Source organism: Prionailurus bengalensis, chromosome D4 (genome assembly GCF_016509475.1).
Source record: "Prionailurus bengalensis isolate Pbe53 chromosome D4, Fcat_Pben_1.1_paternal_pri, whole genome shotgun sequence".
Classification (NCBI taxonomy): Eukaryota; Metazoa; Chordata; class Mammalia; order Carnivora; family Felidae; genus Prionailurus; species Prionailurus bengalensis.
Window position 1 is genome coordinate 82,932,519 of NC_057359.1, and position 16,778 is coordinate 82,949,296.

General features: G+C 46.1%; 1 protein-coding gene across 11 annotated transcripts in view; it reads right to left on the reverse strand.

The window, feature by feature from the left end:
- DENND1A (DENN domain containing 1A) overlaps positions 1-16,778 on the reverse strand; it is a 513,010-nt gene that overhangs the window by 198,549 nt on the left and 297,683 nt on the right. For all 11 annotated transcript variants that reach the window (XM_043566883.1, XM_043566886.1, XM_043566881.1 and 8 more), the window contains one exon: positions 6,651-6,696. In XM_043566883.1, the coding sequence (XP_043422818.1) occupies positions 6,651-6,696 (46 nt within the window). The remainder of the gene's footprint in view (positions 1-6,650; positions 6,697-16,778) is intronic.

Genomic DNA, 16,778 nt, shown 5'->3' on the forward strand with positions numbered 1-16,778 from the left:
AGAATTGTGGCTCCGAGCTCTGCACCAGTCTCAGCTTTAACAAGGGTGAACTACATCTCATTACCTCTACCTGTGGAGTCCTGCGAAGAAGCAAATGGCACGATGGTGAACAGGAAACACTCCCCACTCATATGAAACTGTTTAAAGATAAATATGTATCTATTAAAAAAATGAATAAAGGATTAAAGACTTTCTCTGCTGAGGGAAAAAGGGAAAAGAAAGAACTAGTTAAAATTGTGCCTACTCATTTGACAGAAATTCAGATTCTTTGAGATGCAAAGGCAGGGGGGAAGGGTTATTTTTCTTTTCTGTAAATAAGGAAATCCTGTTATTTTGTGCAAAAAGCCGCTACTTACACCGGGAGCCCCTCTGGCTCCCAGAGACTGAAAGGAGCTCTGCCTTGGCACCCGGGTGTGGCCTCAGGAGCGCTGCCTCAGGGCTGTGCCAAGCACCTGGTGCATCTGCAAAACCAGGTGTCTTTCTAGGAGCTCCCGCCAAGCCTCCCCAGGGAGAGGATGGCGAGAAAGAGAACAGAATGCCGGAAGCCTGGTCTCGTGCCCTCGTGAACCCATCACATGCCTCTTGAAATTGCGACGGTGGCAGAGGTAGCAAGGGGCCGGGGAATTTGGTTTCTGGGTCACATTCCCCCTGTTCCGACTGCCAGTCTAAATGTCTATCCTCTGGGCGCCTGGGTGGCCCAGTTGGTTGAGCGTCCAACTTCGTCTCAGCTCATGATCTCCAGGTTGGGGAGTTCGAGCCCCACGTCGGGCTCTGTGCTGACAGCTGGGAGCCTGCTTGGGATTCTCTGTCTGTCTGTCTCCCTCCCTCCTTCTCTCTCTCTCTCTCTCTCTCTCTCTCTCTCTCTCTGCCCCTCCCCCGCTCATCACACGCACGCAGGCTCTCTCTCTCTCTCAAATAAACAAACATTTCATGGATTAAAAAATAAATTTATATCCTCAAACTGGGCTGTAGAAAGAATATCTAATTCATGAAAAGTACTTAGAAACGGAGAGGAAAAGACAAAATCTAGTAAAAGCGGTGCTTAAACCCTCGAAGAAAGTCATCGCTGCAAACACCTCGGCCACAGCATGGTAGCAAGGGAGCCGTTCGGAAGCTTGGGTTTGGGATGCCAACACATCTGAATTTTATATATATGGTTGTGGTGTGTAATTTACTTAAGAATTACCTTGATCTTTATAAATATCAATTTACTTTATTAACATGGTTAAGCAGTTTCCAAGCATTTTATATGGAAGGACTGTGTTTCTAATGGCCCAGAAGGAGAAGGCCTGACCATGTCCCTCCCCTATTTACACACTTCAATGGCTCTCCATTGCCCTATAAAGTTCAAACTCTTTAACAAGGCTTACAAGGCCCTGGATGGCCTGGTCCTTGCCTGCCTACCTCAGCTCTGCTCTCTCCCTTCGGCTCTGTGCTCCCGTCACACACTGAACTACTCCTACTTCCTGGAAAGCTCCATGGTGGTCATTTTAAGTCTTTGCAGATGCTGTTCCCGGTTTCCCTGGCTTCAGCTTAGGTGTTCCCTTCCTGTCAGAGGAACAGCCCTCGAGGCTAGATTTGGTGTTTCCCCTACCGGACCCATGGCCTCCCAAATTCACTGTAATTACTTTCTACTTGCCTGCATCTGCTCTAGACGAAACCCTGTGAAGGCAGGGATTATGTGACGCTCACCATTTCGTACAGAACCCCTAGCAGGATGCGGTAGTTGGTACTCAGAAGGCTCTCAAAACATCACCGTAGAAGGGGACGTGGACCGTGTGCCCGGCACAGACCAGGCACTCACGTATGCTGGACACACACAGGACTCATGTATTTATTTAATCCTTCCCATGATTCTAAAAGATGGGTGCTAACCGCTATTACAGATGAAGAAAGGGAGAGACAGAGAGACAACGTATCTTGCCCGAAATTACTACAGCAGGACAGTGGTCAAGCAGAGGGTCGAGAGCGCACTCAAATTCTACAAAAGGACCGCTCCCATCCCCGAAAAAGTGTCTCTAGCACTGCAGACCAGGAGAAAATAGGGCGACCACAAACTCTCCTTCCCTAGGTAATGAGGACGATGGCCCTGGTAACCTAAGAGTCTCTGAAACGTGCTCCCAAAGCTACCGACTTAACAACGTAAATGGCTTTAAGCCCACTGAGGAAATAAAAACATCAACGGTTGTTGATCTCTGTTGAACTCTTTATGTGCCAGGCACTATGTGAGGCACCCAACAAGCATTAGCTCACTGGATCTCCCAACAATCCTGTAAGGGAGATGTGGCCACTGTCCTCGTTTCATAGGTAAGACAACAGACGTTAAGAGGTCATTACCTTCCCCAGGATCGCGTAAGCAGGAGGTTCGGAGGGCTAAAATCCAGAGTCCACGTTCTAACCACTGCACTTCACCGCCTCTGTGTACAGGTGGGGTATGATACACAGGCTAACCCGAGCCTCTGTCTGCAACTGTGCCATAGCTATCGCTTCTCCTTCCTCCCTCCTGACCACCGGGATACATGCATACGATATTCTGCCGACATCCCTCGTAGCACTCTGAGGCCTGGACACAAAGCATTGTTTGTGAGGCTTGGAGAGGAAAGTCTTCCTTTATCAAAACGGAGAAGCACCATCCACCAGATGTAACCTGGCACCTGCCACCAGACCAGGCACAGAAGAGGGGCGGCAGAAACGTCTCCTGAACTGAACCGAGGTGGAGAGAACGAAAGGAAACAGGCCCTGTGGAATCTGGCCACGTTTCGGTATTTCCTAGCTGCCAGCTAACAAGATCACTCTCTCCAAGAAGAAACTAGGTCCATGCCAATACCCTTGGCTATCCTGCTAACTTACCACTAGCCTCAAATTAATGTTTGCTTAAATGAGAGAAAGAATATAAAAAGGCGGAAGGAGGGGTAAGAATCCGGATTGACTATAAACTTGTCACTTCAGAAGGAAGGCAGACTCTTGAAGGTGACTGGGTTACCATTCAACAAATAGCAGGGGCACCCTGTTAGAACGGAAGACCAGAATGAGGTCTTTCCCCAAAATAACCTTTTTTTCAAATGAGAACACTAGGTTATAATTTATATTTCCTTTTGTGCAACAAATTTGAGTGTCATAAAAATGGTTAAAAAGTCTTCCTATGGTAGCTTTTTCTAAACTTTTATGAACATCTGCCACATTCATTTGAAGTTTAAAAAATTCTGGCACATATGCAAAGGCATAATAAGGTGCCTATAGCTTTCAAGAAAAAATAACAAGACAGTCAAAAATAAGCCTTTTGCTGAATTGCCAGTAAGAAAACTAGTGTGCGAGAGGAGATGGGCCTTCCCAAGCTCCTTCCTTAAAGAGCTTTCCTTTGGCCCCAGGTACGAGCTCCTCCCCAAGCGTTACAGCCCATGGTGCCTGGAAGAAATCTCAGGGAAGCATTTCTCTCCCTTGAAGAGTATAACAGAACCAGATAAACCCAGTCAAAAAGAATGACTAGAGCATTCCGAGTCTGAGCTGAAATCCACGGGAGGAGATTAAGAGACTAAATTCCACGATTTGGTAGTTCACGGCTACCCAACACACCCGGGAAACACGACTTTGCTTGGAAAAGTGGTTTAGCTGGCCTCAAGAATGGGGCAACGACTGATCTGGCTTTTCTTTTACTGCTGATCACACAAGAATTTGGCATGGCAACCCCCTCCCCAACTTCAGTCAAACAGGTCTAAGACTGATCTTGCCCAATGCTTCCTGAACCTTCTCACGTAAAATCCCTCAAAGGCTGAGGAAGGAGAGTGGATTTGCACCCATTCACCTAAAGGCAAAACTGTCTCAAGTTTCAGCTTCAGAATTTACGTATATTTTGCATTACATGTTTTACTACCAGAGGTCTTTTCAAAAATTCCTTACGATCATATAAAAAGTAAAAAATTTACTCCACCTTTAAGTAAACTTATGGTGCTGGTTCCCCGGAAACAGTGAGGCTCTGAATGTGTCCTGGAATCCAGTTTTCCAAGCACGCACTCAATCCTTCTTTTCAGAAAGTACGTGCTCGGCGTCCTGCTAGGTGCTGAGGCCACCACATGAATGCAGCACAGTCTTTGTTCTCAAAGAACTCATACTTCTAGGGATGACGGAGAGGACAGAGCAGCAGACAGCTATCATCCGGGGCAAGAAGTACAGTACGTGAAAGATGACAACTGGGGACTTCCGGGAAGAGGTGGAGAAGGGCAAGCTTAGCCGGAGGGATGGGGTGTTGAGGAGGGATGTGGGTGTGCTTATGGATCAGGGAGAGCACTGGCTAGCAAGGGACAGTGAGAGGACAGCAGTGAAGACAGCAGGACATGGGGGAGGGCAGAGAGAGGCTGGAAGGCAGGCTACGGAGGTACGGCGGCGAGGCAGAAGGCACCCCACCACGTGTCGGGACTTTGGCCTAGTTCATGTCCGTCTCCCTCTCTCTACGGCCTAGCAAACTGTTCAGAACAGAGAGGCCTTCATTTTGCTTATCAAAGGAATGAATAAGGCTTCACAGGAATCCAAGAAAGCAAAGAAAAAGGTCATCGAAGGCAGTGAGGAAGGAACAGGTGGAGAGAGATGTCAGAAACCTGGTGACTATTTCGAGAGAAAGAATGAGGAAGAGAGGAGAACTCAGCCATGCTTGGTGTGTCCCACTTTGGTGCCTCTGCGGGCAACGGTGCCACTCACAGACCGGGAACACCAGAAGGTTGTGTGTGTGTGTGTGTGTGTGTGTGTGTGTGTGTGTGTGTGGCGTGCGCAACGCATTGTCTGGGGAAGACTGAGTCTGAGACATCTGTAGTCCATTAGGTGACAATCCATCAGCACTTGAAACTTGGCATCTGAAGTTCAGAGAAAGAGAAGCCAGAGGAAGTTCAGAGCTGAGAGTCACAAATATCACGTTGGTAGCTGAAGCAAAAGCCTTACGAGAGATGACTAGAGGGCATGTGGAGAAGAAAAGCAAGCTAAGACTAGAAACGTGGACAATGCTGAAGGTAAAGGGACATGAAAGAGTCTGAAAAAGCCTGTACTAGAACAGCCTGGAAGGCAGGAGGAGGGGCCGGAAAGAGCTGTGGACTCTGATAGACCAAATGGTCTTTACATTTGTGTCTCAAACTCTGCAGCGACTGGCATGAAAGGTCGGTTAGAAAAGTATTCACTTTCAATTTTTCACACAGGAGCCTTGAATACACCCCTAAACTTGACAAACAAAGGTAAAACACAGAAGAAATCTCTTCAATCTGATCTAAATACACCACCCGAGATCGTCCATAAACTGTGTACTGTATGTGCTCAGGGCTGGGTGACGACAAGGAGGAACTGTTAACAGAATGTAGGAGCCACATGGCCGTCCTGTCAAATTAGAAATTTGAGCAGATTTCTGTGGTCTATTTTGATCAAGATTCTCAATGTCAAACAAACAGGTTTTTCGATAACCAACTTGTTTCATTTTCGTAAGCACAATAGCACAGTGTGCAACAGTTAGTGAAGAAGCAGGTGGTCCTCGTCGACGTGAAATGAAGGCAACAGAAGAAGAGAAGTAGCACTTCCTTTAAGACATGCAAAGCATCATCACAGACGGACAGGGCTCTAGATTTTCCCTCTGGGAGCTTATCTCCTGTGCAAAACAGGCAAGCCCCCCACCTCCCACCCCATTTTGCTCTAGTACAAATTTAAGCTCTCTCTCTCGAGGAGGGAAAAGCTTAAGGTTCATGTCTACAAACCAATGGCACTTACAAAAGCACACAAAAGCCCTTTAAAAGAACTGCTATCTAATTGGTACAGCCATGCAGAAAGCAATCTGGCACCAGATTCCTAGCTTTGACCAAGCATTTCTACTTTGGGGCGGGGGGGCGGGGGGGGTTCTGTGCTAAAGAAATAAGTCAGGGTGCGGAGAGAGCCTTATGCATAAAGATGTTCACTGAAATGCTATTTATAATAGTGAAAAATGATAAACAACCCAAGTGTCCAACAATTATAGGAAAATGGTTAGGTTGTGGTATATCCAAACAGTGGATGGACAGGCAACAAATTAAAAATTATTCATATTGAGAGTGGATTAAAATATGTAGAAATCTCCATGCCATAATATTAAGTGAAACAGACCTAAAACTATATATATAATATGTATACATATATATGTCAGTTATGCATATTTATACAAAATATATATTCACAGAATATAGACTAGGAGGAAGAATAATAAAATGCTAATAGTAGTTGAGTCTGAAATAATGGTATCGTGGACACTTTTCAACTTCCTTCTTTATATACCTACCTACTTTTTTATACCATGTTTTTGACAATGAAAAATGTCATACTGTTACAGTGATTTATAATAAACATCATTTGGAAAAGCAAACAATTTCCCTTCCCTTTCCTCCTGCCTCTCTGAACCTCTCTCCCTCACCCATGAAAACTGACAACCTCCAAGCAAAGCGGAAAAACACTGGAAAGCAGAGCCCAGGGGAAAGGGCCTCCGCCGGATGCTCAGCTCTGTGCACCTGCGAGGGGGCTGAGCATGAGGTGTTGGTTCGACACGCTCCCATGTGCAGAGCTGTGAATCCCGAGACTGTGTCTTTTCCACTGCCGCATAGCAAAACAAAGCCGCGAGTAGAGAGATCTGGGGAGGAAAGGCGCCAACTTACCTCCATTAAACTTAAATGGATTCCTATGAGGTAGGGCATGGGAGCACTGTGAAGAGAAACAGAGACACACAGCTGCTTTAATGTCTGTTGCTTCCGACAGAAAATTACAGATGGTTCACTATTTGGAGAAAAACTGTTTTAATAAACGTATGCACAGTTACATTTCCTTTCACAACAAAAATCTTAATGTGACATTTTGTTCCCAAGCCTAGAAACTTCAGAAGAATTTCAAAACGTGGGCAGCATTAGAGGCAGCATGGGCGGTGTGGGAAGAGCACTGACCTTGGTGTCAATCCCTAAGTAGCCCCATGTGAGCACACAGCCTCAGTTGCCTTATCTTTAAAATGGGATACCGGAATCAAACTGGCAGCTTGTGATCAGAACGAGAGAACATACACGTAAAGCGGTTAGTAGAGTTCGTGGCACAAATGGACACTAGTGACAACAAATTGCCACAGTTACAACAGAAAAAGCAGTTAACAAGGTTGGACGCGAGGTATAATAGGTTTCAAAGAAGACTGATTTTTTTTTTTTTTTTATTTGATGTTTCCTTCTGACCTCAAGAGATGTGATCTAACTGTCCATTCTGACTGGCCTAAGTACATGGGGAACTTCGAGCAAGCCTCCCCTCCCCGACTGCACACACACCACCCAATTCAAAAAGCCCCTTCCGACTGCTTCATTCACAGCGCAATGGTTCCCTAAGTCATCAAATGAGCAGAAGATGAGAACCCAACTCCAAAGCTCTTAAAACCTGGGCACTACGGATTGATCTTCTTTGGTTTCAGGAGCGCGCGCGTGTGTGTGTGTGTGCGTGCGTGCGTGTGTGCAAGCATGCTCGCACACATTGTGTGCATCACATTATGATGCTACTTACCAATAATAAATGTGCTAGGCGTTATGTGAGGAACTGCAAATTCATCTTTCCTAATCCACACCAACAATGGCATCAGGTAGGCTTTATCCCCAGTTGACAGAGGAAAGAATAGCCCCCAGAGAGCTGAAATCACTTGTCTAATGCCACAAAACACAGGAAGCAGCAAACCTGGGGTGGCTCTGAATTTCCTCCTTCTGGGCCACGCTGACTTCATAATACTGAACCTAAAACCCCGGGGCTCACCTCCCATGCATGTATTTCCTGGGGAGTAGGGGACGGCAGTCAAGGAGTAGGAGGAACGGAGTGTCTCTCCAGTATGCGACACATCCTATGAAAGGTCAAGGGTGTTCTGTGGGCGTCAGGGAAGGGTACCTGGCTCCAACCAAGGTGACCAGGCACCTTCCCTCTGGGGCAGCCAGGAGAGCGGAAGTGCACCTACAAGGATGGCTTTCTTGGGGACAGCGTTGGGAGAACCACAAGGGTAGAAATGAGAAAGGAGAGGGGTGCATCCACTTGAATACTAAGGAGTTTAGGCTTTATTCTGAAAGCAATCGATAGGGAATGAAGGTTTTTAAACATCAGATGTGCATTTTAAAATTGCTCAAACATTTAAAAATAAGAGAGGGCACAATTCCCTCATTACCATTCAACAAATAAAATTCTTCAAGCAAAAATCCTTCCCCAGAATATAAAATGTCCTCCTCACTACAGATCTCAGCAGTAATAGATCTTGGGAGCCTGTAAAACAGACTTGAATATTAGCAGCACAGTTTGGGAACTATTCTTCTAGAAGACTTTTTGTGTTTGATAATAGCCAAAGAAAGAATTATGCACACAACTGCACTGAAAGTGGAGTTGTCTTTTCTGTGCTTTCTTCTTCTTCTTCCTCTCTCCTTTTTAAAAAAGGTATCTGCTGTGCACATTCAGCTTCTCTTCGCTTCTAGGGGCAAGGAAATGCCCTGCGATATTTTTTCCCCTTAAACTGTAAACCATTAGTTTAGCTGCCAGTTACACAAATACTCGAACTTCCCAGTGTGCCGGGCTCTGCTGTCCAAGCTTTCTCCAGGGTACGCTGAAATGAATGTGTTTCTAATTAAGTAGCTTCAGGAACACGACAGCTTCAATGTCAAAAATACAAAGTCTGAACCCTGGCAGGAAGTCTTAAGACTGCAAATGTCTCATCTCGTGGAACCTTGCCTAATGTAATGAAAGGAAGCAGGAAGAGAGAATTCCAGAAAAATGGCCACTTATTAATTTGTCCAGCCGCACAGCCTAACACATAGAAGGGAGGAAAAACTCCAATCTGTAACATTTAACCGAATCTTAGCAACTTTTCCAGCTCCTGCATTGACTCATGCAATTGACAAATGACGTGGGGTTTTCATCAGAATTTCAGAATTGAAATTCTAGCTGGTGAGTTAATGTACAGAAAAAGACCATTCAAACAACTGTGAGGAAAAGGTGAAAACGAATACGGAGCAAGTCTCCGTCTACCCCAAGTCTCTTCCCTGAAAAAGAAATGTTTTCTAGAATTTTAAATGCATAGGTTTTAATGCCATGCCCTTTTGTCCTGCAATAAAAATCAACGATATTTTGAAAGACAGAAACAGTAGTCTTGCAGAAGTGACTGCACGTGCAAAGAGGGACAAAGTGAGACTCACCATTCAGGTATCATTAGGTAGGCATTTTTTTTTAAGCCCAATAATTTTCCAAAGAGTAATCACGGCCTATCATAGAAGTGCAATTTTTTAGCCAAGTATTGCTAGGGCTGCAGCAGCTCTGTATTTAGAAAATATTGAAAGCACACTTACTCTGAAATCACAGCAGCCCCAGCTTTTGTATAAATGCAAATTTGGACAAATACCTTTTACACTGTCATCATTTGCTTACAAAGCCTCAAATACTTCCCTGAATTGACTGCATTTTCACTAGGCAAAGATACTAATTACAAATTCCAAGTGGGGAGAGGAAAATGGAAGAAAAAAAAAAAAGGAAAAAGAAAAAGAACAGAAAAGAAAAGAAAAAAGAAACCCAGAGTCCGCTTAACATCTCAATGTGGCAAATATGTAACTGGGTAATCCTAGGTGGGTCCTGAAAGTTTCTGTTCTCCATAAACCTCAGTTGTTACTGCAGATACTGACTCGTTTTCTTTGGAAATCTTCTTTTCTTTGACTTTTTATGGTAAGGAGAAATTTAGAGGAGAGGGGATCACATCACCTGAACGGTACTTTTGTTTTCACGTTTTCCTCACCCAACATCGGCCCACAATAAGGAACAGATTTCTATCTTTGAAATTCTAGAGTGCATATAATTTGTTTTTTCTCTCTCTCTCAAAAATAAACAAACATTAAAAAGGAAAACAATTTTTAAATAAATAAATAAATAAATAAATAAATAGGCAGGCTCTGTTAAGGTGGGAATCCTTCAGGACTACTGCAATAACGCACGAAGTGCCAGGCACAGGAACAGCACGTGGTAGGCTCGGTAACCTATCAAGTCCAGATGGGTTCTCTTTGAGTCCCTGACATGGCAGGTCCCACTGGACCCATTCTCTGAGCGCCCAAAGGATGGTTTGATTGTATCTCAGGAACAAGATGCAATCAAACCTCATCTAGAACCTGTCTTCCTTTATTAGGTCCCCAAAAGAACTTGTCCGTTGCTTCTCAAGAACACAGCAATGCAAACATCTGCTCAACAGCAAATGAACACCATGCTTATCTGCTGTTGGTGCCTTTCAGCATTCGCAGTGACTTTACATTTTAATGGCGATTCTAAGTGTGATGTTGAAGCCATTTTAAATGGCATTTAGACGCAACGTGTGCAGAACCAATAATGCACATAATTAAAGCGGTGATAATGTTAACAGCTATGACCAAGTTCACACAGAGGCAGGCCATGACAACTGTGTCACAACGACCCTATGGCCGATGGCAACTGTGGGATGCATCGTGCTTCTCCGAATAGCATAACAGGGTACGTCTCTATTAGGCCTTTGTTCTCTGGGAATTACTGCAGTATCTGACTTCATGAGTTACATTCTGGAAGAATAAAAACTATTCTTCCTTCCTTCTTCCCTGCAAAGGGAAGCTGGTGTCAAGGCAGTGACCTTTACCTGAGAGGTATGTTTAATTTGAATCCTACTAAGGGGGAAAAGAACTAGTATTTATCGAGCTACTACAACCCAGCCGCTTTTAGGCGTTACTTACACACAGTTCTCAAGACAACACTGCAAGGTAGCACTATTATCCACATTTTCAGACTGGGAAACGGGCTCAGAAAGGTGAAGTAATTTGTCCAACGTCACACAGCTAGTAAACGGTGAACCTGGAACCACAGTTCCAACCTGGGGCTGTTGGGTGGCTGTGCCCATGCTGTCTCCCGAAACACACTTGGTACCTTAAGCCAAAAGAAGTGCTGATGTCCCAAGGGGGCTACTCACCCAATCCTCCTATGAACTCAGGCCTTTCTTACAGCTGAATTCTACGCAGGAGCTCATTCCCCACACCGCTATGGCTCCCGCAGACTTAGGAATGGTGCTGCGGCCCCGTTCACGATTACTGCACTTCCACAATTTGTTTCATTCCCTTCTCCAGACAACTAGAGCCCTCTTAATTATGTTCCCCTGAGGTGAGTGGCTACTAATTGGAAAAGAGTGAGGTTTACTAAAAGAAGGTTGGCTGCTCAGAGACACAAAACAAAGCTTCCCAGGACAAAGGGGGAGGGGCGGGAGGACCCGCGGAGAGGTGGGGGGCCCCCCCACCCCCAGGTGAGAGACACCTCTTCTTCGACCTCAGGAAGGAATCAGCTACTAGCCCCTGGGGCTGGAGGGGGTGGGGAGGGGGGATGGAAGGTCTGCTGCTTTGCTCATCCCCATAAAAATGCAAAGTCAGCACTGGAGTTCGCATGCTGCAGGGCCCAGTGGACCTCTGCGAGGCACACACCTCCTCAATCACATCCCGGACGGACCGGCTACGGGGAGCCCAGGCGTCTTTCCTCAGTCTACTACTTTGAAAGGAAAGGCAAACTCTGAAAGAAGTCTTAATCATTTGAGCTTCTCTTTCTTCTTTGGAAAAGAAACAAAAGCGCAAATACAGCTTGCCAAATGGTTTCCAATTCTGCTCTGAAACAGCGGGGCCCGGCATGGGTGGGCAGGTTAAAGGACAAGAGGTGGGAGAAAGGGCTCGAGCGAAGACCTCACAGCACATCTTATCAGAGAGCGCACACGATCGTAGTTCTGGTCTCCGACGGATGGCGTGCAGGCCGGTATAAGGGCCAGTGTGCACAGGGAGTCGACAACAGCGGCCACCGTTCACCGCACGCCCGCCAAGAGCCAGCCAGCATCAGGCTAGGGGCTCACCAGGCATTTTCTCGGCGGCTCCTCGCGGCAGCAGTGTGAGGCAGGCACTACCGCTACTGCCACCATAAAGGTGAAGACGTGAAGGTCATGCAGGTCACACAGCTGGCAAAATGACAGAACAGACCAGAACCCAAGTCTGCTCTGCTGAGACAAGATGTTTCCCAGAAGCCTAGCCTCGGCGAGGCCAGTGGAAGGAGGAGGGGAAGGAGATTAGATCTCCTCTAATCTGTTTTCCGAGGGCCGGTCAGCAGCTGGACCAGGTCTCAGCCGTGTCACATCATGTCCCGTCAACGCCAATCCCCACCTCCCCTCACCAGAGGAATCCTCTTGTTCCCAGCCTGCCTCTGAGCCCTTAGTCATACGGTGTCCCCTGGGCCTCAAGCCCTCTTCCTTCAGGTCCTCCTGAACCTGCGTGCCCATTAAGCACCACTTCTCACAGAACCCCAGTGGTTGCAAACACCCCCCTTCTTAGAGGCTTCTGTGTGGGTTGCCCACTTGGCATAAAGCACAGGTTAATTTGCACAGTTATTCTAGATGGTCAGCCACAGGAGAACCCAACTGTTTCCTGTTTCCCGGAGTCAGAGGGCTGTGCAGGAGGCTTTAGCTACCTTATCTCATTTAATCCCCCAAAGAATCCAATTTATACCATCCATTTTACGGATTAAAAAAAGGATTCTCAGAAACCTGCCCATGGTCACAGTTAATGGTGATTCCAGCTCAAATCCCTCTACTGCAAAGTCTTTTATACTACTCCTGCTAAATATGAACCTCCCTTAACCATTATGCTAACTTAAAGAAAAAAAAGTCACTTGACAACTGTAATTGAAAAATAAAACAGCAACTAGATACTCCACAGAATAAATCCGTTAGCCTTACTCCCTTAAATGAATTGATACTCTTTTTTTTTTTTTTTTTTGTTCTAAACAAGCTTTAAAGCAGGTTAACACAGCAACAAAAGCAGGAAAGGAAACAGGGGCAAAGGGAAAAATCGCAAGCTGGGGTGAGGTTTCGCACACTGGCTGGGAGGGCCACAAATCTGGCTGTGACACTCCAGCTGCCGACACCCACCCAGGAAAATAAGATCGTAACAGGATTCACGGCGTCCGTAGAGAAAAATAAACTAGCCGCTCAGGAGCTTGAATTTTAAAAAGGCAACTGGGGACAGAAAAGAGAAAACTAACATCTGATGGCACATTTATTATGTGCTCAGTGTCTTTCATATGCTGGTCAGTCAACCAACAAATATTACTAGGTGTCAGGCATCACATCGGGCTGGGGACACAGGAGAGAACAGTTCTGGTCCCTGCCTATCTGGAATTTACAGTTAAGAGTAGGCATTAAATAAGCGTATTAGAGTATGTGTATAAAGTGCTATAAGGAAACATACAAGGCGTGGTGGGGCGGACCTCAGATGACCTCACTTCATCGTGGCAGCAGTCTTGAAAGGCTGATCTCCATAATTTACAGAGGAATCTATGGCTCAAACAGATTAAGTGACTCGACAAAGGTCACAGCTGGTAAGAGGCAGAAAATATGGCTTGAAAAGTGGAAGGGGCACAAATGCCATGAGTTAATCAAGGTTCTCTTAGGGGAAAAAGGTATTTAACTTCGTGCCTGGTTTCCACCCCACCGTCCCTGATTTATGAGCAATAGCCCAGGATGAGGACCCGTGAGAGGACAAGAGCAATCCCAGACCGGGAGAGGAGGCACAGACCGTCCACTTTCATGTGTGCTTGGGTAGCCAGAGCACAGGGCTCACAACAGTGGGGGAGCTGGGTGTGCATGGTTCGGGCGCCAGAGATGGTTTGCTAATGCGACACATGTCTATCGCTGCAGCTGATGCATGAAAGGGGGGAGAGGGGACAGTGCCCTTCTGAGTGGGGCCCTGTGGCTTCCTGGGGTAACCCTGGAAGGGGAGGGGGGAGATGGCTTTCAGAGCTTTAAGCCCCCCGAACCCAACCTAAACGAATACATGAGCTACAAAGATAACGCCTGGGTGAAAACCTGGAAAGGTCAACATCAAAGCCTGAAGTGGTCCGCCCTTTTGTGCCTCCTCAGTCTACCGGAAGGAGACATACTTGGAAAACATCAAGCAGGGCTCCATGGCTAAGACCGCTGCAGCAGGAGAAGTTAATCACAGAAAAAAAAGGTCAGGAGACAGGGCTCTCTATTGCCCCAGAGAGTTCAATGAGAACCATAACAGCCGGAGCCAGATGCAAAGGGAAATCTCAAGTTGGGATCCACCAACAGCCTGTGAGACTCTCATAGAAATGCAGGAATGAATGAGGGAGGTTTGAAAGAAATGAGGAGAGAAAGAGAGAGCGTAAAAGAGGTTTATGGATAAATCAAAAGAAAGCAAGCCCCTCTTGTCAATGTAAAAATTCAGAATGCAACTAATAAGTGGGGAAAATTTCTTCTTTTTGTCTTTCCAGGACTAAGATATGTCACGTGTCAAGATGCACAGCATCCAATTACTTCTTAGCCTGGCCTCTCAGTCTTTCAAATATTTAAGGGCGATCACAAACCCACTTTGGTTGAGAGATTATGCTGAGCCTAGCACTGTGCTGGTGGCCCCACGGACTCTCCCTTGTCCCAACAATGGAGAGAGGCAGGGGCACTTGTCCCCAGAGTCCTGCCATGAGGTAACTTCCTCCACTGCTGAGGCACGACGGCACTACTGTGGCTCCTGCTCTATTGGTGTCCAGGAACGTGTCTAGAATCTTTTTGCTATAGAGACCGCTATGCTGTGCCACAGAAGTGCCACAATCTTCTAAGTACTGGGTCTAAGACAGGCTCCATGTCAGGGAGGAGTGAGGAATCAGACACAGAATGTGTCTCAAGAAATGGAAAGCCAGGCCAAGGCTTGGTCGTATAAGCAGAGGTCAGGGCCAGCTGTGTTCCAGGGAGGCCAGTCAGACACCGGGGCAAGGGAGGCAAGCTGTGCTGCCCTGTAACACATCAGGCAGCAGGGCGGGGACTGGCAAGGTGGGCCCAGCAGGGCGGGTTCTGCCGCTCAGAGGTATATGTGGCAGCAGAGGAGATGGAGGGCAGCAGGGCGGGTGGGTGAGCCGACAATCCCCACCCCCAACTGCGGAAGGGCCAATCCCGTGGTAAAGGGGCACGATGTCTTCTCTAACCCTACAAGTCTCTGCCCCGTTGCGGGCACACGATGCTGAGGCCGGACAAGCTGTTCCGCTGCATCCCTAGCGTCTGGGCCAACAGCAGCACCCTGGAGGGGCCAAGTAAAGGGTCTGATGCCAACCACCTACATGGATTGCTCATTTTCACAGGACATTTGCTTTCTGCTGGATATGTTTGTGGAAGGTTAAAAAAAAATGTATGTTTTAAAATAAGGATGAATTACCTTACTAACAATAAAGAATGTATCAAATTTCTAATGGATCCAGGTCAGGATCCATTGATCACTGAGCTCAGGTCATGACCTTGTTTCATGATCTTGGTTCGTGAGTTTGAGCCCCGCGTTGGGCTCTGCGCTGACAGCTCAGAGCCTGGAGCCTGCTTCAGATTCTGTGTCTCCCTCTCTACCCCTCCCCCACTTGTGCTCTCTCAAAAATAAACAAACATTAAAAAATATTTATTAAAAAAAATCTAATGGACCTGGAAATAGTGATGATGGTTGCACAACCTTGGGAATATACATAAACCCACTGAATTGTAGAGTTTTAAAAAGGGTAATTTTTGCAGTATATGAATTACATTTTAATTAAAAAAATCAAATGGGGGGGCGCCTGGGTGGCTCAGTTGGTTAAGTGTCCAACTTCGGCTCAGGTCATGATCTCACAGTTTGTGAGTTTGAGCCCCGTGTCAGGCTCTGTGCTGATAGCTCGGAGCCTGGGGCCTACTTCGGATTCTGTATCTCCCTCTCTCTCTGCCCCTCCCCTGCTTGTGCTTTCTCTCTTAAATAAATAAATAAATAAATAAATAAATAAATAAATAAATAAATAAATATTTAAAAATTTTGTTTACATCAAATGGAGAACTTGAACCTATAGAACCTACAGAACCCTACCTTCCTACAGAATCTATAGCATCGATAATACAAAGAGCCCAGTCTCTTCTCTCTGCCATTTTTTCACCAGGAAGACACTTTACTCATAAATTGTCCAAAACTTCCTCCAAAGGCTCTCAGCATTCTCAGTCTTGGGTACTGCTGAAGGAAATGCACGTGCATCTTGACGTAGGGCTCTGATGGTGGACAGCAAACAAATTTTCAGGTTGTCAGTCTTTTCATGGACAACCATATTTTTAGCTATACTTTGGTGGATGAGGAAACTGAGGCTTGGAGACGTTATGTGATTCACCCAAAGACATATATTCAGTGGGACCAGAGCCAGAATTTGGACCCAAAACTTAACTTGTCTCCTACTCAGCCTCTCTGTTCAAATGTCAGGGTCAAGTTTAGCCAATTCTTACTAAGAGATTTATCTGGAAATCTATAATTTCCTTTTATTCAACCAACACACACGGTGCATCTCCCTGCTTCTTCTATCTGGAACTGAAACCCTGGCCCTTATCCCGTCCTCCTGCTCCCAGAGGAGCTCCTGGTGTGGTGTTCCACCCTGTCTTGGTGACTTGTTGCTTCTTAGCTTAAAAAAATCTGTTCTCCCATTCTTGCCTGGAGACCTGAGTTCTTTTGTGAAGGACTGTTTTCTCCTACCTTTCTATGCCCAATGCCAACCCAATGGGTTGTAGTAGGCACTCATAAATACTTGCTGCACAATAGAAATGACAGTTTTTGTTCACTTATTGGAATTCAATCTTTAAAATCTTTTTTTTTAACATTTATTTTTGAGAGGCAGAGACAGAGCATGAATGGGGGAGGGGCAGAGAGAGAGGGAAGACACAGAATCCGAAACAGGCTCCAGGCTCTGAG